The 24,849-nt window shown below is 45.3% G+C and overlaps 2 protein-coding genes and 1 pseudogene across 5 annotated transcripts; 1 reads left to right on the top strand and 2 right to left on the bottom strand.

Annotated features, from left to right (window-relative positions):
* Positions 1-1,417: 1,417 nt before the first annotated feature.
* Positions 1,418-10,391, bottom strand: LOC311105243 (mitochondrial nicotinamide adenine dinucleotide transporter SLC25A51-like). 2 transcript variants are annotated; one of them, XM_084147326.1, is made up of 2 exons: positions 10,281-10,391; positions 1,418-5,034 (listed from the first exon to the last, which is right to left on the bottom strand). In XM_084147326.1, exon 2 carries the CDS (start codon positions 4,957-4,959, stop codon positions 4,021-4,023), a length of 939 nt encoding a protein of 312 aa, XP_084003452.1. In that variant the 5' UTR covers positions 4,960-5,034; positions 10,281-10,391; the 3' UTR covers positions 1,418-4,020. The 2 variants fall into 2 exon arrangements, with proteins under 2 accessions (XP_084003452.1, XP_084003451.1); XM_084147325.1 differs by having other exon boundaries at positions 10,285-10,391.
* Positions 10,392-10,789: 398 nt separating this feature from the next.
* On the top strand, positions 10,790-16,634 carry ints10 (integrator complex subunit 10). Of its 2 annotated transcripts, XM_084147365.1 has the most exons (18): positions 10,796-11,059; positions 11,240-11,307; positions 11,403-11,506; positions 11,606-11,745; positions 11,833-11,914; positions 12,030-12,185; positions 12,404-12,578; positions 12,752-12,921; positions 13,099-13,238; positions 13,335-13,485; positions 13,598-13,680; positions 13,790-13,942; positions 14,036-14,144; positions 14,234-14,313; positions 14,432-14,594; positions 14,738-14,831; positions 15,201-15,269; positions 15,809-16,634. In XM_084147365.1, the coding sequence occupies exons 1-18, from the start codon at positions 10,931-10,933 to the stop codon at positions 15,963-15,965; spliced, it is 2,223 nt and encodes a 740-aa protein (XP_084003491.1). In that variant the 5' UTR covers positions 10,796-10,930; the 3' UTR covers positions 15,966-16,634. The 2 variants fall into 2 exon arrangements, with proteins under 2 accessions (XP_084003492.1, XP_084003491.1); XM_084147366.1 differs by lacking the exon at positions 15,201-15,269 and having other exon boundaries at positions 10,790-11,059.
* LOC311104603 (toll-like receptor 6) lies at positions 15,996-18,968 on the bottom strand (annotated as a pseudogene). Its single transcript has 2 exons — positions 16,664-18,968; positions 15,996-16,023 (listed from the first exon to the last, which is right to left on the bottom strand). The product of its transcript is annotated as a toll-like receptor 6 (transcript).
* Between the last annotated feature and the right edge of the window lie 5,881 nt (positions 18,969-24,849).

Raw genomic sequence — 24,849 nt, 5'->3', positions numbered from 1 at the left:
CTCATCGAACATCTCATTCCAAAATCATGGGCAATAACATGGACTTGCTCCCCCCATTTGTTGCTATAACAGCCTCCACTCTTCTGGGAAGGCTTTCCGCTAGATGTTGGAACATTGCTGAAGGGACTTGCTTCCATTCAGCCACAAGAGCATTAGTGTGGTTGGCACTAATGTTGGGCGATTATGCCTCACTCGCAGTCGGTGTTCCGATTCATCCCAAAGGTGTGAGTCATTACATGGGAGAATCACCTTTGGCAGCAATTCTTTCTGGGTACGTATCTAAGAGCTTTGCACACCTTTATTGTACAATATTTGCCCATTATTCTTTTCGAAATTCTTCAAGCTCTGTCAAATTGGTTATTGATCATTGCTAGACAACCATTTTCCAGTCTTGCCACAGATGTTTGAGCAGATTTAAGTCAAAACTGTGACTCGGACACTCAGGAACATTCACTGTCTTCTTGGTAAGCAAATCCAGTGTAGATTTGGCCTTGTGTTTTAGGTTATTGTCCTGCTGAAAGGTGAATTCATTTCCCAGTGTCAGGTGGAAAGCAGAATGAACCAGATTTTTCCTCTAGAATTTTGCCTGTGCTTAGCTCCATTCTGTTTCTTTTTTTATCCTGAAAAACCCAGTCCTTAACAATTACAAGCATACCTATAACATGATGCAGCCACCACTATGCTTGAAAATATGGAGTGGTACTCAGTAATGTGTTGTATTGGATTTGCCCCAAACATAGCACTTTGTATTCAGTACAAAAAGCTAATTGCTTTGCCACATTTTTTTGCAGTATCACTTTAGTGCCTTGTTGCAAACAGGATGCCTGTTTTGGAATACTTGTATGCTGTACAGGCTACCTTCATTTCACTCTGTCAATTAGGTTAGTATTGTGGAGTAACTACAATGTTGTTGACCCATCCTCAGTTTTCTCCTATCACAGCCATTAAACTCTAACTGTTTTAAAGTCACGATTGGCCTCATGGTGAAATCCCTGAGCGGTTTCCTTCCTCTCCGGCAACTGAGTTAGGAAGGACACCTGTATCTTTGTAATGGACTGGGTGTATTGATACACCATCCAAAGTGTAATTAATAACATCACCATGCTCAAAGGTATATTCAATGGCTGCTTTTTACATTTTTACCCATCTACCAATAGGTGCCCTTCTATGCGAGGCATTGGAAAACCTCTCTGGTCTTTGTGGTTGAATCTGTGTTTGAAATTCACTGCTTGGCCAAGGGACCTTACAGATATTTGTATGTGTGGGGTACAGAGATGAGGTAGTCATTATAAAATCATGTTAAATACTATTAATGCACACAGAGTGAGTCCATGCAACTTATGTGACTTGTTAAGTACATTTTTACTCCTGAACTTATTTAGGCTTGCAATAACAAAGGAGTTGAATACTTCTTGACTCAAGACATTTCAGCTTTTAATTTTTAATTAATTTGTACATTCTACTTTGACATTGTGGTATTGTGTGTAGGCAAGTGACAAAAAAATCTCAATTTAATCCATTTTAAATTCAAACTGTAACACAACAAAATGTGGAATTGTGTGTAGGCAAGTGACAAAAAAATCTCAATTGAATCCATTTTAAATTCAAACTGTAACACAACAAAATGTGGAATTGTGTAGGCAAGTGACAAAAAAATCTCAATTGAATCCATTTTAAATTCAAACTGTAACACAAAAAAATGTGGAAAAATTCAAGGGGTGTGAATACTTTCTGAAGGCACGGTATCTAGTGTATCTTTACAATATGATTGAACATCATGAAAAATGACAGATTATTCACAAATGGACAAAATAAGCCTATGCTTTCTCTTTCAGACATTGTAAATGTTTATTTTCAATGCTTGCTGGCTTGGTTAGCAGCACATTAATATGAAATCTGTGACCAACAAGTGATCTGCAACTCATTTGGAAATGTTTTATGTAATATCCTAGTCACAGTTTTTGAAACATTCAGTAAAACATACTTGTTGTACCTTCAAAGCTAGAAAACCAACTGAAAACTGTACTGATCTTATTCAGCGCTAAGATGATTTTTTAGTTGAAAATACAGAAGGCATATACATCGCAAAATGATCAAATTAAATGGCAGATGTAACTTTCTACAGCACAACACACTACCCCCTCCCTTTCCTCATTCTCTCACGTTCATCTGCATTCAGTCTCCCTCATACTAGTTCTCACACACTCCTCTTTCTCCTTCGCTCTCTCTCCAGCCAAGTCTCAATCCCCTAGCAGCATGCCTTCCCTATCTGGCCTGTCATATCCAGTGTGTGCCGCTGCATGGTGACTGCCTCTACTCAAGCTTAAAATTTGAGCCCATTATGTCAACAGGGGTTATGGGCAGAGAGGATAACAAGTGTGCAGCAGTCAGAACGAAGAGAGCAAGGGAAGGAGACACATATGGAGAGAAGCGAGTGTGTAAATGAAGGGCTACATCGAGAGATCTTTGTGTTCCTGTATTGTTTGTGTGTAATTTGTTTAATTCACAATTGTGCATGTTTTATCTGAGAAACAACATTTGGCCATGTCTCATTGCCTCCTCATGTTTTTTCAGTCCATCTCATCATGGAAGAGAAGTTATGGGTAACAAGTACATTTTAAATTAAACTTAAACCAATGGGTACTTGTCAAAACTTCGACAGACACACACACACACACACACACACACTACAAGCAGCACTTCAGGAATATGCTAATTACACACAAATCTTTGACAAACATTTTCAAGATTCACTTAGATTGGCACTGGATGATGTCATAACAGTGAAGAAATATAGCACTTCCCTAGTCCAGTTCCCTGTGCTTCTAAGCTACTGCTGTTTCCAGTCATCTTTCAAGTAATAGAGAGCACTATAAAGAGCAATAGTAACGGCGTTTTTGTAGGCACTAACTCCGCCATGGTTCGATGGACAAAGCCTATGGGAAAATTGAGCTTTTGTAGGGTTTTTGGATCAAGGTCTGTGGTATTCACAGGCTTAGGAGATTTTAGTTGTTTTGTTCTATGAGATAATCTTCATCAGCTAACGTAACCGTTTGTGAATTTTGAAGCGTTTATGTAATTTTAAAAAGCACATAAAGGCTTCATAATTAATAAAGGTCATGTTAACTGACTGATATCTCATAGAATAAAACGTATAAGATCTCCTAAGCTCACTATTTTCTGCATTTATCCCCAAACCCTATTAATTCCCCATTCATTTTCCCTATAGGAATGCCTGAACGAACCAGAGGGAACTCATTTCCAGGTTTTAGGACTACAAGCTGGCGAGCGCTATACTTACAGGACAAACACAGTTAGGTTAGTACACTGCAGAGGGTTGAATCAGTGCATAATCCAAGATGACCGACATGGTAAATAGTTGGACAACAATCAGTTTAGCAGAGCTCACAGTCAGAGGACCAGAGTAGGGAAAGCAGGGGTTGAAGGGACTAATAATCAATGCACACAGACAGAATCACTGGTCAACACAATGAACAGTTTTTTAAGAGGTGCTCTTGGTCTCTGAAAAGGCTTACCCCCTGTGAAACTGCCTCTAACACTTTCTGTTGGGTACCACATCAGCCTACACTGGGAACGGTACTTACAGAATGTCAATCATTTGTCAATTCCATTTCAATTAATACATTTATAAAATAAAAGATTGAAAAATTCAAATCTTTTGCACAAGGCTTTCGTTGAATTTTGGACCCAAACGCAGGCCTTGTCTATGATACTGGGACTTTAAACAAGACTGGCAATTCATCTCACACTGACCCGATGGCCCTTATCAGTAGTGAAAGTTCACCTTTCAGATGTCCTCTTCTGCTTGCCGTTGACACTTACCCCCACAAACTATCTGGACCTGTTTGGGTGGGCAGTGGGCACATCAGTTTCAAGTGCCAAACACAAGCACGGCATCAATTGTGATCACCCTTGCCCTCAAACAACACTTTCCCAAGTCATTTTTTTTTTCCCCTCTCTCTTTCTACACCTCCCCCTCTTTCTATCCCCCCTTCAGTATCAGAACATTTTGAGCAGCAGCTCGTATGTGGCGTTGATGATGCCCCAGGAGAGAAGGGAGCGGTGGTAGTTGAGGTGTGCCCCTCTGAACAGCATGGCCACGCTGCCGCCCCTCTCCCGCCACACCGTCATTAACACCTCCCCACAAGGCCGGAATGCGCCCCCAACCTGGGACTGGGCCCGCGACTTGACCACATTCAGTGGGTAGAACATGATCCCCAGTGCCGCCCCCAGCACCCCTCCACACACAAAGTCATTGACCAGGTGGCCAGCCCGGCTGGAGGCCTCAGGGAGCTGCTCCTTGATGGGCCCGCGGAGCCCGAAGAACAGCATGTTACTGGGCCCGTTTCTTATTAAGACCGGCACCAGGCCGCGGTAGCACTCCTTCACACCGTACTCGCTTAGGAGCGTCCGGAAGGTGTGGGCCGTGTTGTGGAAGCGGCCGTGGTGCCGGTGGTCCTGGAGGAGAGTCTGCACCCGCTCAAACGGCATCAGGGCAGCCTCTGCCGTGCCCGCCAGCGCAGCTGCGAAGCTCCGCGTCACTAGCTCGGGAATGCCGCTGCCTGTGGACACCTGGTCCAGTAAGACATCGGAGAAGTCCTCGTACAGGCCGAACATGATTGCTACCGTGGTGGTCTTCTGGAGGAGAGGAGGGAGCAGCCCCCTGTAGAGGTTCCTCATCCCGTCCCGTTGGAGCTGTTTGACGGCCTCTCTGGCCCGTACACCGTGCAGCTGCTGCCTGAACAGAACTTTCTGGATGGGGAAGGTCACCATGATGTTGGTGAAGGCAGCTATGGAACCACACGCATAGTGCTTTCCTCGAGAGGTGAGAGCTGCCCCCAAATCCCTGCCAGATAGCAGGGAGCCCCCTCCTTTAACCAGGGAGCCATGGGGCTGTGATGTGCGGGCTGACTCTGGGTCCATGGTGGTAACAGCCATGGGAGATGAGACACAGCCTGGGCCTACGCCACAAACATCACCGCTGGGGAGATTACCTCTTGGATGATTTTCAACCTGTGCGAGGGAATACAAACTTAATTAAATTGACAGTATTTAAAATGCAATATTATCTATTGATGCTGAAACAGTGTGCTTCCTCTTCCTCTCAGCAAAACATGCCATGGCTATAACAACATTGTAACAAATGGATGGTCAACCAGTCTGCAAAAACTCCCTCATGCATAGTGGAGAAGGATTGTGTGACAATGAGGCTTGTATCCAGAAGGCATCAGGTTTTCTGCACTGCGGTAGGACCAATTAATGTATATATGAATGGACAAAGCCATTGATCACTTGACACCATTCATTCCAATGTGAAAACTCAATTTTCGCATTGAAGCCAAATTGCATCTCATGGAAACATAACATGCACAGTTTGAGCTACTCCAGGAAGTGACGTTGCAGGCTATCTCAGTGCTGCCCCCTCTCATTGAGTAACTCAAGTTGAAGGCCAACCGGGATACGGCAGGCTGCCATTAGCAATTAAATTATAACTTCTGTGTGCGATTGAAAAATGATCGGTTCAAGGACATACATCTGGTGTATTAGAAGCAATTATTGATACCATGACGGTTTTCAAAAAACTAACAATTATTAACACAAATATTGGCATTTTTCATTCACTATAATGGGGGGAGTCCATTTTATGCTAACAATGCCTGCAGTACCGTGGTCGGCCGCAAACTTCTGTGGCTTCAATGAGAGGGGGCAGTTATTCTCCCCTGGGTAGGACTCTAGTTTTTATACTAATATTCTATAAAACAGTGACCAGGTTGCCAATGTAAGAAGGATCTTGTGTAAGCAGTTTTGGTAATGCAGTCCAGTGCACCACGAACTAACACAATCCAGTTACGTGCTGCTGCCTCTTTTGAAACTCTTTCACTGTTTGCCGCCGTTACCACCTCAGTGATAAGAATTATTGCATAACACTTGGGTCTAATGTACAAGGGTTCTTAGACAAAGGTGCTATTTGTGAATCAGAAGGGGAATTAAAATCAATGACGTATATATAAATCATTTATTAATTTATCTGCCTAGATGTTATGCAGCCTAGTGGTCTGGAAAACACTTTAAAACAAAGGTCCTACACACAGAGCACGCTCTAAATACACACTATACAGTAGCTTGCGAAAGTATTCACCCCCCTTGGCATTTTTCCTATTTTGTTGCATTACAACCTGGAATTAAAATTGATTTTTGGGGGGTTTGTATCATTTGATTTACACAACATGCCTACCACTTTGAAGATGCAAAATATTTTTTCTTGTGAAACAAACAAGAAATAAGACAGAAAAACAGAAAACTTGAGCGTGCATAACTATTCACCCCCCCAAAGTCAATACTTTGTAGAGCCACCTTTTGCAGCAATTACAGCTGCAAGTCTCTTGGGGTATGTCTCTATAAGCTTGGCACATCTAGCCACTGGGATTTTTGCCCATTCTTCAAGGCAAAACTGCTCCAGCTCCTTCAAGTTGGATGGGTTCCGCTGGTGTACAGCAATCTTAAAGTCATACCACAGATTCTCAATTGGATTGAGGTCTGGGCTTTGACTTGGCCATTTCAAGACATTTAAATGTTTCCACTTAAACCACTTGAGTTTTGCTTCAGCACTATGCTTAGGGTCATTATGTGGTCCTCTGTATCTCAGCTGGTAGAGCACGGCGCTTGTAACGCCAAGGTAGTGGGTTCAATCCCCGGGACCACCCATACACAAAAATGTATGCACGCATGACTGTAAGTCGCTTTGGATAAAAGCGTCTGCTAAATGGCATATTATTATTATTATTATTATTATTATCCTGCTGGAAGGTGAACCTCCGTCCCAGTCTCAAATCTCTGGAAGACTGAAACAGGTTTCCCTCAAGAATTTCCCTGTATTTAGCGCCATCCATCATTCCTTCAATTCTGACCAGTTTCCCAGTCCCTGCCGATTAAAAACATCCCCACAGCATGATGCTGCCACCACCATGCTTCACTGTGGGGATGGTGTTCTCGGGGTGATGAGAGGTTTTGGATTTGCGCCAGACATAGCGTTTTCCTTGATGGCCAAAAAGCTCAATTTTTGTCTCATCTGACCAGAGTACTTCTTCCATATGTTTGGGGAGTCTCCCACGTGCCTTTTGGCGAACACCAAACAGGTTTGCTTATTTTTTTCTTTAAGCAATGGCTTTTTTCTGGCCACTCTTCTGTAAAGCCCAGCTCTGTGGAGTGTACAGCTTAAAGTGGTCCTATGGACAGATACCCCAATCTCCGCTATGGAGTTTTGCAGCTCCTTCAGGGTTATCTTTGGTCTCTTTGTTGCCTCTCTGATTAAATGCCCTCCTTGCCTGGTCTGTGAGTTTTGGTGGGCGGCCCTCTCTTGGCAGGTTTGTTGTGGTGCCATATTCTTTCCATTTTTTAATAATGGATTTAATGGTGCTCCGTGGGATGTTCAAAGTTCCTGATATTTTTTTATAACCCAACCCTGATCTTTACTTCTCCAAAACTTTGTCCCTGACCTGTTTGGAGAGCTCCTTGGTCTTCATGGTGCCGCCCCTTCCTTAGTGGTGTTGCAGACTCTGGGGCCTTTCAGAACAGGTGTGTATATATACTGAGATCATGTGATAGATCATGTGACACTTAGACACACAGGTGGACTTTATTTAACTAATTATGTGACTTCTGAAGGTAATTGGTTGCACCAGATCTTATTAAGAGGCTTCATAGCAAATGGGGTGAACACATATGCACGCACCACTTTTCCATTATTTATTTGTTAGAATTCTTTTAAACAAGTAATTTTTTTTTTATTTCACTTCACCAATTTGGAATATTTTGTGTATGTCCATTACATGAAATCCAAATAAAAATCAATTTAAATTACAGGTTGTAATGCAACAAAATAGGAAAAACGCCAAGGGGGATGAATACTTTTGCAAGGCACTGTATATACAAAAGTATGTGGACACCGCTTCAAATTAGTGGAGTCGGCTATTTCAGCCACACCCGTTGCTGACAGGTGTATAAAATCGAGCACACAGCCACGCAATCTCCATAGACAAACATTGGCAATAGAATGGCCTTACTGAAGAGCCCAGTGACTTTCAACATGGCACCGTCATAGGATGCCACCTTTCCAACAAGTCAGTTCGTCCTATTTCTGCCCTGCTAGAGCTGCCCCGGTCAACTGTAAGTGCTGTTATTGTAAAGTGGAAACATCTAGGAGCAACAACGGCTCAGCAGCAAAGTGGTACACCAACACAAGCTCACAGAACGGGACCGCCGAGTGCTAAAAGTCTGTCCTCGGTTGCAACACTCACTACCGAGTTCCAAACTGCCTCTGGAAGCAATGTCAGCACATTAACTGTTAATCGGGAGCGTCATGAAATGGGTTTCCATGGCCGAGCAGCCGCACACAACCATAAGATCACCATGTGCAATGACAAGCGTCGGCTGGAGTGGCGTAAAGCTCGCCGCCATTGGACTCTGGAGCAGTGGAAATGCGTTCTCTGGTGCGATGAATCACGCTTCACTATCTGGCAGTCCGACAGACGAATTTGGGTTTTGTGGATGCCAGGAGAACGCTACCTGCCCCAATGCATAGTGCCAACTGTAAAGTTTGGTGGAGGAGGAATAATGGTCTGGGGCTGTTTTTCATGGTTTGGGCTAGGCCCCTTAGTTCCAATGAAGAGAAATCTTAACGCTACAGCATACAATGACATTCTAGACAATTCTGTCCTTCCAACTTTGTTTGGAGAAGGCCCTTTCCTGTTTCAGCATGACAATGCCCCCAGTGCACAAAGCGAGTTTCATATAGAAATGGTTTGTCAAGATCGGTGTGGAAGCACTTTGGGATGAATTGGAACGCCGACAGTGAGCCAGGCCTAATCGCCCAACATCAGTGCCCGACCTCACTAATGCTCTTGTGGCTGAATGTTAGCAAGTACCCACAGCAATGTTACAACATCTAGTGGAAAGCCTTCCCAGAATAATAATAATACTAATAATACTAATAATACTAATAATAAGCCATTTAGCAGACGCTTTTATCCAAAGCGACTTACAGAAGTCGTGAAGGCTGTTATAGCAGAAAAGGGGGGGACCAACTTCATATGAATGCATATGATTTAGGAATGAGATGTTCGATGAGCAGGTGTCCACATACTTTTGGTCATGTAGTGTAGGTCAGAGGGTGGTATAACTGTCACTGAAGGGCCATTAGAGGTCAAGCTGTGAAAGCAGATCGGTTTGCATTCTGCCAAACGCAAACCATTAACACTTGAATTCAGCTGAGTCACCTTGAACAGATTAACCTGGTTGCCTAGTCTGATCCAGAGACCATATCAAAAACAGGTCTGATCATTGTACTCCTGATAAAGGATCTACGGCAATGCCTTCTAGGAACTCCCCATTTGCTTACTAACGCTGTCATGAATCATGGGTATGCTATGTGACGCACCTTCCAAATGATGCACACAAAGTTGCCTTGTTCAATGGAGAAATGGTCAATAAAGACATGCTCAAGTCTGAGTTTTAATCTATCATAATGTATTATTTCCAAAGATTACACACTTGCACAATCCAATCTAGATTATTCTGAATTAGTTCGTTTACGATCTCCAAAGCACAGGACAGTACTGTCTGCTAAATTTGTCTTCCTGTTTAGACCGGTGTAAAAAATGTTTTACTAATTGGAGGTTAAAGGGTTTCCACTAGACTAGATAACACAGGTACTAAGTCAGAATACATAGCCACAGTTAAAATTAGCTATAAAAATTGGCTTTTTGGTCCTAATTTAAAGTTATGGTTAGGCATGTGGTTAGGGTTAGCTTTCAAATTAAACGTTAATTAGAGAAATTGTAGAAATGGGCAGAGTTCAGCCATAATTATGACTTTGTGGTTGTTACCTACTAATGACCAGGTGAAAGGGGTGTCACTAAACTAACAAGCTAGTTAGCTAACATCAATTTGAGGGCCCTTTACTAGCCAGTGACATGGCTAATCTTGACAGTCAAGAGTTCATTATCAAGCTATTGTTTTTAACAGCTTTTTGACTCAGCAAGCTAGCTAACTAACTAGTTAGCTACAGTTTGCAGGCCTTTGGCCTTGTGCTAGCGAGCTAGTTAACGTTAGCTAGCATGTTGCACTGCTGTGTCAAAGCGGACAACTTCAATTGTTTTTTGACCACACAAGCTGCCCACACAAGCTGTCGTGTTAAACGTAAAAAATAAAAAAGTACATAATAGAATATTTCAAAACTAGGTCCTTGTATCCAACTTTACTTGCCGCGTTAAATCCAGCCGTTGCCTTTAACCTTGCCACGAAGAAACCGTAATTTTACCACAGAAAAGTATCTTATTTTAGGTCGTACAGTCTGCTGTGTCGATCGCAGATGGGAAGCTGGTGACACAGGCAGAAAGGAAAACCAATTGAGATGCAGATACGACCACGGCGCCTGCGCAAATTTACAAATACATTCATTTCCACTACAGTTTTTGGCTGAAGGTTTCAAGCTATGTTTCAAACTATTCAAGTTGGCTCTCTTGAAACAGGTTTACAATGTGTATTTGACAAAATAACATTTGCATCTCAAATGGATTATATTTTGAGGGTAAACTCCATGACTAGAATAAAGCCTTGTTATGACGATTTATTTTGTGTTGACACGTTTTTCTCAAGATCCGAACTACATTTTATGTGCGCTATATTCCGTCATGCACCAGGTGGCAGCATTTACCTGGAAAGACGATCCCTCGAGCCCAATGACATCACAACTGCGACTGCAAGTTGTGATGTCATCAAAAGGTTGCCATTGAGCGGAGCGATAAACAAATGCCCCAATTTCAACACTACGAAATTCATATTTGGGTTTGTTTATGTCTGATAACCGCACGAAGCCTGTACCTCACGGACCTCAATAATACGAGCAAATATGTCAGCACAAAAGGACTGCGAGTTTTTAGTGAAACGGGCTCGGGATCTTGTGTCCGAGGACCCGTGTGCAGCCAAGGCTTGGCTGATAACCGCTCGAACCCTATATCCCACGGACTTCAATATTCAGGTAAGCTGCGTCTAGTGAATGACATTGAAACGCTAGCAGTTGGCTAGCTTGACAAATAAATACTACTAACGAGCCATTTGGAATACATGTAGTTGTCAAACTAGTCTGTCGAGGTCTGGTCATTGGCTTTGTGGTACGAAGGCTGGAATGGAACGTCACATTGGTATCTTGTCTTAACAGCATGAGATGTACACTATTGAGAGAAATGCAGAGAAGACGGCTTCAGCGGGCAGAATGCTATACGACATGTGAGTGAAATTTCTTATCTCTCTATTTCTGCACACAGGCACACAGTACTGTTGATGACTGATCTAACTGCTGTTGTGTGTGCTGTGTCCTTCAGGTTCATCAATTTCCCTGATCAGCCTGTTGTGTGGCGGGAGATCACTGTCATCACAGCTGCCCTGCGGAGCGACTGTCAGGACAAACAGGCTCAGTTCCTACGAGGTGAGGACTTTGTGTGTGTTAGATCTACCTGAGATCTTCCCTGATTGGGTGAAATATGAGAAGTGTTAACACTGTATTGTGTGTGTGTGTTTACTGTAGGTCTGTTTGAAACCCTGCCCGGCCCAGTGCAGTGTGAGGTGCTGCTGAAGGCCACAGAACAGTGTTTCAACACCCTGGAGAAGGCTGAGATGCTCCTGTTACTGCTCAGGCGCTTCCCAGAGTCTGTAGTCCAACACGGGGTACGTAACCTCTCACCTCTGACCTTCACCACCGTGTCAATAACACAGAATCATTTATCTGTAGCATTGTTTGCACTCGCATTCTAGGTCAACCTGGGAGAGTCCCTATTGGAGGCGGAGACGGCTGAAAAGTTGGAGACACCTGTCAACTGTTTCAGGAAGCTGTTTGGTGAGAGAAATATCTGAATCAGATTATCAAAACCTAGAACATTTGGAGCTCAAAAGCAGAGGAATGTAAAGTAAGTATAAATACCTTCTATGTTACTTTTCTTCCTCTCTCACAGTGTGTGACGTTCTCCCGTTGATCATAAACAACGTGGACATGCGTATGCCTGCCAGTCTGCTGCTGAAGTACATGCTGAAGGCAGCAGAGTTCTACATCGGTTATGTCACGCGGGGCCCGTCGGGTGACGGACAGTTGCAGGGCAAAGCCCTAAACGGTAGATGAGTACTATTTATAATATCTGCACTTGATCTCCTTTCCTTCTCATTGCGTGCCACCTCCACACTGCTACGACCTGCATGCCATCAGCTAGTTTTATGATTTTTGGTTTACCCTCAATTTCTCCCTCTTTTTTTTGTTGCACTTTTGCTTACACTTTCCATTTCCAAGTGTTTCACGGTCCAATGACATTGCTCTGTACTCACCTTCTCTCAGGCTCTCAGGAGGGTGGTGGTCTGAAGTCTCCCAGTGTGTCTCGGGGGTCCCAGCGCTATGTGATTGAGGGGCTGTCAGAGAAGTCGTCGGTGGTGGCTGAGCCCTGGGAGAGACTGCTGGACATCCTGGCAGTGGTGGGGGCCCGTTGCGAGTGGCAGGGGGACAAGGGACAGAGGTAGGAGCACAGATGATCTCCCAATATGTGCGTGTAATTGAAGTAAGAGTGTGTGTGTGTTTACTTGTGAGTGGTTAGCCTATACGTATTCTATGCATGTGTGTGTTTTGTAGGATACTGCTGGGTATTAAAGTGTGTATGTTCATCACTGTGTATGTGTGTGTGTTTTGTAGGGGCTACGTGGAGATGCTGCAGTGGATTAAGGAGCTGTGTCGCTACCTGCCCAGTCTAGAGGGAGAGACCAGGTCACGGTGCTGCAGTCAGGTGGTCATCTGTGCCTCGCTGGTCCTCTTCCGCAGCGCCTACCTCTACGTCTCAGCTGTACAGCCTGCTCTGTTTCAGGGTCAGTCTCTCCCCCTGTGTGTGTTCATAAGTATTTGTATTCACATGACTGTAAATATGTCCATTTTGAGCGTTGTTCTTGTGGAGATTCTGTTTGAGGCGCTCTCCTCAATTTACAGTGAGGTTGTGTGTGTCGCGTCTGTGTATTCATTTCTGTGTGTGTGTGTGTGTGTTACAGGTGTGAATGCGTTGGCCTCGGGGTCGTGGATACTGCTGGAGGATCTGAGCTCAGTGTACAGTGAGGTAGAACTGGAGAGAGGAGCAGGGAAACACGCTCACAAGAAACGCAAACTGGCCGATGGTCGCGAGAAGACCATGGTGAGAGGATAGATGGGAAGCCATTGTGGTGTGTGTGTGTGTGTGTGTGTGTGTGTGTGTATGTGCTCATGCATGTATTTGGGCGTGTTTCTTCAGAGCTCAGACGACGATGAGGGCCTGGGGAAGGGGCGTGGCCGGAACATCATGGTCAACAAAACAGAGATGCCCGGGTGGGCAGAGACTCTGGAGAGCTTCCGTTTGGCCAGGGAGAGCTGGGACCTCCTGTCCCACGACAGCCTGGAGACCGGTACGCCCTCCTAATACATCCCCCAGCTCATACCTGTGTGCTCTCTAAATTTGTGTCCTGTCTAAGCAAATGTTTCTCATTCTGATTAAATGTTTTCACACCCATTCTCCAGAATTCAACCAGATCTGTTCCTCATGGAAGACAGACAACTGGCTTTGGTTCAGAATATTCCTCACAGATATGATCATATACCAGGTAAACATAAATAATGATCATTGTTCGTTAGGAGTTTATCAGTGTTTTGTTTGTCTGTGTATGTCCATGTATTTGTGTTCAATGTGAGTGTGTGTCTCCTCTCCCCCAGGGCCATTACCGTAAGGCCCTGTCCAGCCTACTCCAGATGTCTGTGTTTCAGCAGCCTCAGCCTGGACAGAGCTCCCCAGGACAGGGTAACCTGGAGCACCACAGGACCCTTATACAGCAGGCCTCCTGCCACTACGCACTGGGAGAGTACAGGGTGGGTATGCACATACTGAGAGCTCATCCAGAAACATGCATACATACAGAGAGAGATGGCGTCACTGTGTTTCTGTGTTTCCATCTGTATCAGATGGCGTGTGAAAAGTTACTTGATGTAGTTGGTGGGCTGGTCCCCCAAAACCAGGATCCAGTTAAGAACACTGACGACTCGGGCAAAGCCAGAAACAAGCCCAGGAAAGGTAAGGTTCACTGTGTGTGAGATATCTTCAAATGTCTATGTTTTATGTCCATGCTTACAATGTGGTGTATTTTGTATTTTTGTTGCTAGGCAGTGATCTGAGGCTGCTGCCCTGTACTAGTAAAGCCATTCTGCCATTCTGTCTTCAGCTGATGTTCGCCTGTTTCAAGGTACCTCAACACTGCCCTTACAAATAACACTAAACACAGAACTATTTTGATAAGGGTCTGCGGGTTTTAATTCCCCTTAATCTCAAATAACCTTCTATTTTCATTTTCATCCAATCAGCTTCGTGCCTTCACGGACAGCCGAGACGACCTGTCCTTGGGTCATGTGGTGGTGCTCCTGCAACACGATTGGCCACAGGGCGAGTCTCTGTTCCTGAAAGCCATCGATAAGATCTGTCAGCAGGGCAGCTTCCAGTATGAGAACTTCTTCAACTACGTCACCAGTATCCTTATCATACAGTATAGCTGATATGTAGGATGTTTTATATCTAAAATGAGTTGGTTGAGCAGATATGAGAACAACTGGGGATTACAGAAACTTTGTAGCTTTTATTCTCTCTATGTTGTTTGACTTTAACTCGGTCAGATATTGATATGCTAGAGGAGTTTGCATACCTGCGTACTACGGCGGGGGGGCGGGTCCAGCTGGAACTACTGCCCAATCAGGGAATGCTAATCAAGTAAGCCCCTCCCACTGGCAGATGCTTACGTATCGTACACAGTCATGCTCACATACATGTAGTGAATAGCAGCTGAGCTGTCAGGTGTTATGTTGAGAAAGGGTTAGCGGTACAAAGCGCCGTCTATCTAAAATCGAAAAACCGTTATTAATCGAAAGTTGTTTAGGGTGTTTGAATGCAACCACTCTCAGTGGGAGTTGAGGAGTAGAATGAGGTTGCCTCTAGACACTGATCTATGATCAGTTTCATGCTTCCTCTTAATGTTAAATGTAAAGATTTTTAGAGGGTAAGCTGATCCTAGATTTGTGCGTAAGGGCAACTTTTAACCCGGAGCGTGAGTTGATGAATGTTGGTGTTTACTGTCCTCAGGAACCCTAGTCCCGCCCTGGGTGGGGAGTTTAACACCCTGCTGCTACCTGGGGTGCAGACAACCGACAGGTACCCCTGCCCACCACCCCTACCCCAAACACTCTCTCCATCCCTCTGCCCCAAACCTCATTTTGGTTTTCGGTCTGTCGTTTTCATCGAGTCCTTGTCGTGTTTTATTTTCGAGAAGGCGTTTGACCCATTGCATCCGTTTATGTGGTGGTTACTGATGTTTTTAAAGTCAATTTTGGTTTTATTTTTCATATCTGTAGTTGTCATTGCATTTGTGAACATTCACGTTTGACTATGTGTTACTGTTTTTGATGTTGTTGAATCTTCCCCGTCTAAATTTTGCCTGGTTGGTAGATACCCAATACTCTCATTCCATCTCAAAACTATGAATACTGTATTTGGGGAAACATGTTGTTTCCTTGATGTTGTGTCATTTTATGTTTTATCGTTGATAAATTGGTGTTTTCAACTGTTACTGTAGAGGTTTGGAGAAAAAGAAACATTATCAAGTGTCTGATTTATAAAATGATTAACGTGTTTTTCTAAGAACATTTTAGAAATGGTTTATTTCTCATTGTCTGGCTTCCTCTGCCCTGTAGGCACCACACGGTGACGCGTGGCATCACAAAGGGGGTGAAGGAGGACTTCCGTCTGGCTATGGAGAGACAGGTGTCACGCTGCGGGGAGAACCTGTACACTGTCCTCCACCGCTTCTGTGTCAATGAGAAGATCATCATCATCCAGTCCCTGCCCTGATCTGACACCTAACCTCTGACCCCTTCACCTTTAAACCTCGGACATCTGACATTTGAACCTGTTGAGACCAGGAGCCCAGGCTTATGGGTCTAATGTCCACAGTAAAAGCCTGGTCACTCCTCCTTGCAGCTTGTGTGCCCAGAAGACCATCGTCGTCTTCCATCAGACCTGACAATTGAACTCCTGACCCCTGACCAAATAACACACATAATTAGAAAGAGGCAGATTCTTTGTTTTTCTCTTTCAAGGATTTATTTATGGTGCTATTTTCATGAGGGTAAAATATTGGGCACTTTTTGTACTTCTTGCCTTAAAATTAGATGGGTACTTTCAGAGGATGTACTTTCAGAGAAGGTTCTGTACTTGGGGAGCATACTGTTTCTGAGGATACTAAACAGGTATTGGTCATGACTAGTGTGTCTGTTGTATTTGCTATCTAGTGTCTTTCATTGGCTATCTTGATACATTTAGTTGACTTTGCCTAATTGGATCATTTTGTGAAGTGTATGGAAAAAAATAAGAGGTTCCAAATCATTGTGAGATTGTTGGAAAGTTGACAAATGTGAGCTTGATATTGTTAGACAACGTTTTATTGTTTTTCTTTTTCATAAAGCTGTAGTAAAATAGATGTTAGTTTATATAAATTCTCCAATAAACCTGACTGGTTGGAAACAACAGTTCTTTCTTGATTTCTCCACCACTGCAGTGCAGCCTTGAGGTTGGCCCAGTGCTTGTCCTGGGGCCACTCCAGGTAGGTGTGCCTGCCCATCATAGCCTTCAGCTGGTAGTACTTGGAAGGGATCATGTACTGAGGCAGAGGCTCCAGTAGCACCAGGATCACACTGTCAGACCCACAGGACAGCCGCTGGTGGCTGGCAAAGTACAGCTCGTAGTGACACCACTTGCTCCAGACGAAGTGGCCAGAGAGGATAAACACAGCGCCGTCTCCTCTCCGCGCATCGGATGATGTTCTCCACAATCGTCTTCCCCGTGACGAAGTCCCTCTCGTGGCGGCAGATGTGGAGCCCCCTGCCCGAGCCCTCCAGGTTAGGCAAGAGCTGGCCCTTGACCCAGTCTGCATCATGCTGGCTGTAGGACACAAAGGCGTGGAACAACACCCCCTCCAGGTCCTGGGGCCGGACCTGCTGGGTCCTGGAACGGTGCTTGGCCTGGGTCCACTGCCAGATCATGTCCAGGTACCACGGAACGTCCAGGTGTTGGCACAGAGTCGCCATAAGAATGATAACGGCCACCACTGGGCACAAGATGGCCGTTGCCAGTAGGCCAGCGTTGCAGGATATCTCACGGATCAGGAAGCCCTCTAGTGTGGAGTTCCTCAGGCTTCGGGGTAGCTGCAGTGGTACGCTCGTGGCCAGTGGAGAAGTTGGATTCCTGGGTGTCCGCCACCAAGCCCATTCCCAGAAGTACCCAGATCCCTGAAGCCTCTCAGGGTACAGGTGAAGGGGTTTCTTCTGGCGTCTAGAACCCGTAGAACAGGGCAGGTCCCCAGACTGCTCACAGATGGAGCATGGAGGGAGTTCTCCCTGAGCAGGCGATACTTAAGGTGTGGGAATCTAGCACACACAGAGCGGTTCCTCAGCCGGTTGGCACTCAGGTCCAGAGCGAGGAGGGAGTCCAGGGCCAGCAGGGCCTCTGGTACAGTGGAGATCTGGTTGTTCTGGAGGTCCAGGGTGGCGGTGCTGTTCGGCAGGTAGCTGAATACCGACTCGCTCAGCCCATTGGAGGATAGGTTCAGGTGGACAGCCAGTTGCATTCCTCTCCGCAGTAAACCAACGTGTTGAGGCTGAGGTCCAGGTGACGCGGAGAGCTCATGTGCTGAACACTTGCTCAGGGTTTGAAGGTTCTTGAGGTTGTTCCCTCTCAGAACCAGGATGTCCACTTTATTCAGGGTTGTACACTCCACAGTGACTTGCCGTTCTACTCTGGAGAAGACCGTATCAGTCAGGGCGCAGTCTGAGAAGTCTAGCTGCAGTATCCCGCTGGGCAACTTGGGGCAGGTCATGTGTATGATGGACGTCTCAGTCATCGCCAGGCGCTCCACGGGTATGTTGATGAAGAAGTTACAGAGGGCTTCTAGGGAGAAGAAAAAGGTAACCACCCCCGCTCGGACGTGTCTCTTCCTGGGGTGTCACTGAAAGATGGGATGTGGATGGCCACGTCTGAAGTGTTCAGGTGGGCGATGGGGGATTGGAACACAGCGTTTATGGTATTGGTCAAGTGCTCCCAGGTGATGACCATATCGGTTAGGTAAAGATGTGAGGTGTTGACCGCCCCTCTCTCCTTCACGAGTTCCACCAGGTAACTTTGGTCACCCTTCAGGTTCATACCCATCAGCTCGACCTCGTCGAACATCAACAGAACGTCTGCGATCAGATCTCGGTCGGTGGGTTTGTTCGTCAGGCCGATGCAGACCTTCTCTGCCTGGATGTCACCCAGGCTGCCACCTTCATAGGCTGTGAGGTTCTCCAGACGAACGGTCAAAGTTTGCAGGTTTCGTCAGTGTTGTTGATGAAATCCTCCACCGTGATGATGATTGCTCCGAGCCCCAGTCTCTCTAACTTTCCCAGGCTGCACAACTCTGCCCCCAGGGTCATGGTGTGGAACAGGTTAAAGGTCAGATCTAGAACTGAGGTTCTGCATGAACAGCAAGTACCGTTGATCAGAGAAGTTCTGGAGACGGTTGTATGAGAGGTCCAGACTCTCCAGGAGCGGAGTTGGATGGAATGTCTCCGGATCTATCTCCTCCAAGACATTCCAAGACCGGTTGAGTCACCTCAGGTGAGTGGTCACTTGGAAATTCTCATGGCGGAGTTTGTGGATGTTGTTCTGGATGAGGTCCAGGGCTTAGGTGGATGGCGGTAGGTTTCTGGGGAAGGATGAGAGGTTGACAATGGTGGTGTGTATTTCTGAGGAGGAGGGGGTGCAGCGATGGACTCCCACTAACACAGCCACTGCCCAGAGGGTGACGGCCACATCCCTCATCTCTGGAGAGGAACAAGCGGAAGAGGGAGAGAAAATGTAATAAGCAATGGTTGTGTAAAATAGGTTCAGTACACAGTGTGTTTGTGAATCACAACATGGAAAAGCTTGCATCAGAATGTGAATAAAGGTTTTGGTTTCCTCTTTTAATTATGAATGTTATGCAGCGTCCATAGGGTATTCAAAAAAAGAGCATCCTTGTTTTTTTTTATAGACTCCAGCTTTTTTGGTCTATAGTACAGTACTTGGGGTACACACACACAGAAAGAGGGGGAAAAGGAAAGACTGACCTGTCCTTTTCAGTGTCTTTTCAAGCAGTGTTTTTTGTTGAAATGATGTTCAGTCAGTCCGTCTCTCTCACTCCTTTCTTCTTAATCTCTCTTTTCTCTGCCTTTGCTATTGTGTCTCTTTCACACTCATACTATTACCCTATCAGTCTCACTCTTAACACTTCCTCTCTGAGCATACAGTAAATGTTGAGCAGAGGGGAAGCAGACACTTGAAACCTGGCCATTCAAATGTGCAGGAAACATGTTCCTCCTTTACACACATCTGTCTAATTTCTTCCCTTTAATTTACAGTGATGGGCAGAGATAGACGTGCTTGACAGGCAATGAAGTTGAGATTTTGCCACATCTGTGGATTTGTATAATATATTACTCAATGTATGGCTTTATAATAAAGATATTAAATAGGAGATGTTAACAAATTTCACTTATTTACTTTTATTGTTAAAAAAAACAAATCAAGAGAAAACATATATATATTTTTTTACAAATATGTAGGATATAACGACAAAATACATTGATTACATGTTCTAATACTTGCTCTTCAGTTCAGACTTCAAAACCCAAATGTTTTAGAAGGTGGGCTAGTCTGGGATTTGAACCCGGGACCTCTCGCACCCAAAGCTAAAGTCATACTCGGGCTCCCGAGTGGCGCAGTGGTCTAAGGCACTGCATCTCAGTGCTTGAGGCGTTATACAGACCCCCTTATTCGATTCCAGGCTGTATCACAACCGGCCGTGATTGGGAGTCCCATAGGGCGGCGCACAATTAGCCTAGCGTCGTCCGGGTTTGGCCGGTGTAGGCCGTCATTGTAAATAAGAATTTGTTCTTAACTGACTTGCCTAGTTAAATAAAGGTAAAATAAAAATACCCCTAGATCAACGTGTTCGCTGACAGGGACAAGGTTCGATCTTATAACAGCCGCCAATTACGCGTCTACAATGATAGGGCAAGGAATGTGCGACCTCATGCCAAGTTCAGTGCGCTTTTAAACACTCCCACTTCACTCTGCCCGGCCCCGGTGCACACTTTATAGATGTTAGCTGACGACTCATGAAAACGACGCCCACGCTCAATGGGGCAGAACTGAGTTGTTTAATTCTGGATGGCCAGATAGCTACCAACAATGACAAGAAATGTCCATGTGGGTAATCATAAGTGACTAGTTTCAGCTAGTTTCATTTTGGTCTTGACACCATGTCTTGTTTTGAATTGTTTTGACTGATTTCATGTCAATGCTTACATTTACATTACATTTACGTCATTTAGCAGACGCTCTTATCCAGAGCGACTTTAAAATTGGTGCATTCACCTTATGATAGCCAGTGGGACAACCACCACTCTCATCAGCCAACCAACAACTGTAACAATGTATTTGTGAGACAACAAGCTCTTATGTGCAAGTGCAAATGTGTTTATGTTTTCAATAATCCAGAGCTGTCTCTGCCGGGCCGGTTCCCCTCTCCACTGGGGTTCTCTGCCTCTAACCCTGTTGCAGGGGCTGAGTCACTGGCTTGCTGGTGCTCTTTCATGCCGTCCCTGGGAGGGGTGCGTCACTTGAGTGGGTTGAGTTACTGACGTGATCTTCCTGTCTGGGTTGGCGCCCCCCCCCTTGGTTTGTGCTGTGGTGGAGACCTCTGTGGGCTATACTCGGCCTTGTCTCAGGATTGTAAGTTGGTGGTTGGGGATATCCCTCTAGTGGTGCGGGGGCTGTGCTTTGGCGGAGTGGGTGGGGTTATATCCTTCCTGTTTGGCCCTGTCCGGGGGTTTCTTCGGATGGGGCCACAGTGTCTCCGGACCGCTCCTGTCTCAGCCTCCAGTATTTATGCTGCAGTAGTTTATGTGTTGGGGGGCTGGGGTTAGTTGGTTATACCTGGAGTACTTCTCCTGTCTTATCCAGTGTCCTGTGTGAATTTAAGTATGCTCTCTCTAATTCTCTCGTTCTCTCTTTCTCTCTGAGAACCTGAGCCCTAGGACCATACGTCAGGACTACCGGGCATGATGACACCTTGCTGTCCCCAGTCCGCCTGGCCTTGCTGCTATTCCAGTTTCAACTGTTCTGCCTGCGGCTACGAAACCCCTACCTGTCCCAGACCTGCTGTTTTCAACTCTTAATGATCGGCTATGAAAAGCCAACTGAGAGACCTGAGCCCTAGGACCATACGTCGGGACTACCGGCCGTGGTGACTCCTTGCTGTCCCCAGTCCGCCTGGCCTTGCTGCTATTCCAGTTTCAACTGTTCTGCCTGCGGTTATGGAACCCCTACCTGTCCCAGACCTGCTGTTTTCAACTCTTAATGATCGGCTATGAAAAGCCAACTGAGATTTATTCCTGATTATTATTTGACCATGCTTGTCACTTATGAACATTTTTGAACATCTTGGCATGGTTCTGTTATAATCTCCACCCGGCACAGCCAGAAGAGGACCGGCCACCCCTCATAGCCTGGTTCCTCTCTAGGTTTCTTCCTAGGTTTTGCCTTTCTAGGGAGTTTTTCCTAGCCACCGTGCTTCTACACCTGCATTACTAGCTGTTTGGGGTTTTAGGCTGGGTTTCTGTACAGCACTTCGAGATATTAGCTGATGTAAGAAGGGCTATATAAAATAAAATTGATTGATTGATTGATTGAATAAACATTGGAGACGAAATATAGTTTCCATGTTGTTAACAATCTAAGCCAACCCCATTTGTTTTGCCCTATAGTTGTGCATGCCTTGGTTTTTTTGCTAAACAACCAACCCATCCATAGTGTGCTGTTCTCATGGCAGCGTTCACTGGTACACTGCCTTTGAAGCATGGACATTAATATACACCTCCGAGAGACTGTTCATTAATGCATATGCGCCTCTGAGGGAGTCCGCCATATATATATTTTCATCACACATTCAGCTGTTGTAAAGTCGTCAATGGGAATTGATTGCTTAGGCCTAACTTCCCCTACTCACCATATATCATCACTGATCTCCCGTTTGATATCCTCCCCAAATTATTTTATCCCAGTCCAGGCAATAGTGTGCAACTGCAGCCCGCAATTCAGGGCGTTCCTGCAATTCAGGGTGTTCCCCTTGAGCATCCCATTGGTTCCTTCATGAACACCCACCCCTCCTCGTACACCCCATTGGTTCCTGCATGAACGCAGCCCGACAGGCAGGGGCGAAGGACCAGTGTTGCCAATTTAGCGACTTTGTCACTATATTTAGCGAGTTTTCAGACCCCTCTAGCGACACATTTTCAAAAAAGCGACTAGCGACAAATCTAGCGACTTTTTCTGGTGTTATTGGAGACTTTTGGAGACTGATGTGAAAGCACATATCGTTCTTACTCTTCTCAACAAGCAGCAGGTGCTGCCGTGGGCCCCACCCCTGTCCCAAAGCACTCACAGGTGGCATAGTCCTCGCGCAGAAATCCCTCCCAGCAGCAGTCAGAGCAGGAGATGTTCACCCCTCCGCGTCCAGACTGCAAATGCATCGCGCATGCGGGAAGCCGCCGCTGGCTGATCCCGCCCTGGCTTACATTCAGGGCGGGATGTAAATGTAGGGTGTTTTTTACTCACTTTTTGTCTCTCCCACAACGTTATTCCTCTCTCCTACAGCGTCCATCACAATTACATGCACATGGCCAATTATGCAAATTAGGTGATGACATCATTTAGCAACTTCTAGCGACTTTTAGGACAGCCAATAGCTACTTTCCTTACTGAGGAGTTGGCAACACTGCGAAGGACACTGTCTACCGGTTTACGGCTGATAGCTATGATTGTCTCCCCTGCCCATTCTTCTGTGGGGCTTATCGGCGGCTGGCATCTAACGTTATTGTGCATTAACGCTACCCACTGTACTGGAGAGCCACCGCCTCCCCTAACTTAAAAATTGGGGTTCCTGCAGATGCAGGAATGTCCACATTCAGGACACTCGAATTGTGGGCCGCAATTGCACCCTTCTCAGTCCAGGCAACTCAAAGGTACAACACAGTGCAGTGCTTTTTGGGGGTAGGCTGTCCCAGTATCTGTGCAGAGATGTCGAAGATATGTATGACATGTCTCCTCTTTAACGCCCAGGAAGCTCCGATTCAAACTCCCACCAGACAGCTCTACAAGTGTAAATAATGTCAAAAAACGTTCTTACTCACCAAATATGGAGTTTCGCTGAGCAACTATCTTCATTTACTCCAGTTATGGCCGGTGTGTACTTCCAAAACAGGTCTACATTTACAAGCAACCCAAAAATGTTTTATCCTATTTGGCACCTGCGCCACAAACAGCTCAGAAGTCTACAACAACTCAATACATTGGTGGTGCCGAAGAGGCATTTTTCGGTTGCTTGTACATTTTTATCTAGACCTTTTTTGGAAGTACATAGGCTTACCGGTAGTTATAGGAGTAAATGACTAACAAACGTATTTTGACATAACGCTTGCAGAGCTGTCTAATGGGAGTTTGAATCGGAGCTTCCTGGGCGTTAGAGGAGCCATGTCATACTCCTCGTCGACTCACAGACGCTGGGGCAGGGGTAGGCCTACATTTGTACTGTATCACTGCTGATGTCAGGTCGTTTAGAGGTGGAGAATATCAGTTTTCCAGCTAAATTGACATAACCTAATAATGTCTGTGGCAAATTTCATGATAAGGTGTTGTTTGGCCATGATGGCCACTTTACACCAGCTGGCATCTTCAAAGCTACACAAACAAAAACATAAAGGATTTGGTAGATGTAGTTGCTTCTGTTTTATTTGTATTTCCTTAGATCAGAGCCAGATTAAGAAATCACAGGCCGCGGGGCTTTGATTTTTTAATAACCCCACCGGCACACCATTTTCTGTAAACAAATCTGTGCACCAAGCTGCAATTCGATGCGTGGTAAATTTACTGTTGAAAAAAAATCCCCTTTATAATAAAGCCATAATAACGTTTGCCATGTGCCATAGGCTACAGTTGAGCAGAGGCGTTTTTAGGATTTTCACACATGGGGAACATTTGTTAGTAGGGTCAAATAAAATCAACAAAATTAAAAACGCATTTCATGCAATTCTACCTCATTTACATGATAAAAGACAGCTGAATCTTTTTTAATACCACACAAATGACCACATTGAGCAGCCACTCTGAGATCAATCTGGTCTTGAATTCAAACAAAAAACTGCCAAGGCCATTGAAGCGACACACAGATATAGGAGGCATATGTACAATATGTACAATATTAGGAGGCAATATAAATACTGAACAAAAATATAAACACAACAATTTCAACAATTTTACTGAGTTAAAGTTCATATAAGGAAATCAGTCAATTGAAATGAATTCATTAGGCCCTAATCTATGGATTTCACATGACTGGGCAGGGGCGCAGCCATAGGCCCACCCACTTGGGAGCCAGGCCCACCCACTGGGGAACCAGGCCCAGCCAATCAGAATTAGTTTTTCCCCACAAAAGGGCTTTATTACAGACATAAATACTCCTCAGTTTCATTAGCTGTCTGGGTGGCTGGTCTCAGGTGATCCCGCAGTTGAAGAAGCCGGATGTGGAGGTCCTGGGCTGGCTTGGGTACAAGTGGTCTGCGGTTGTGACGCCGATTGGACATATTGCCAAATTCTCTAAAAT

The sequence above is a fragment of the Coregonus lavaretus genome, assembly GCF_964263955.1.
Source record: "Coregonus lavaretus genome assembly, chromosome: 29".
NCBI lineage: Eukaryota > Metazoa > Chordata > Actinopteri > Salmoniformes > Salmonidae > Coregonus > Coregonus lavaretus.
The sequence above is the reverse complement of the archived record's forward strand: the minus strand, read 5'-3'. Positions and strand labels throughout refer to the sequence as shown.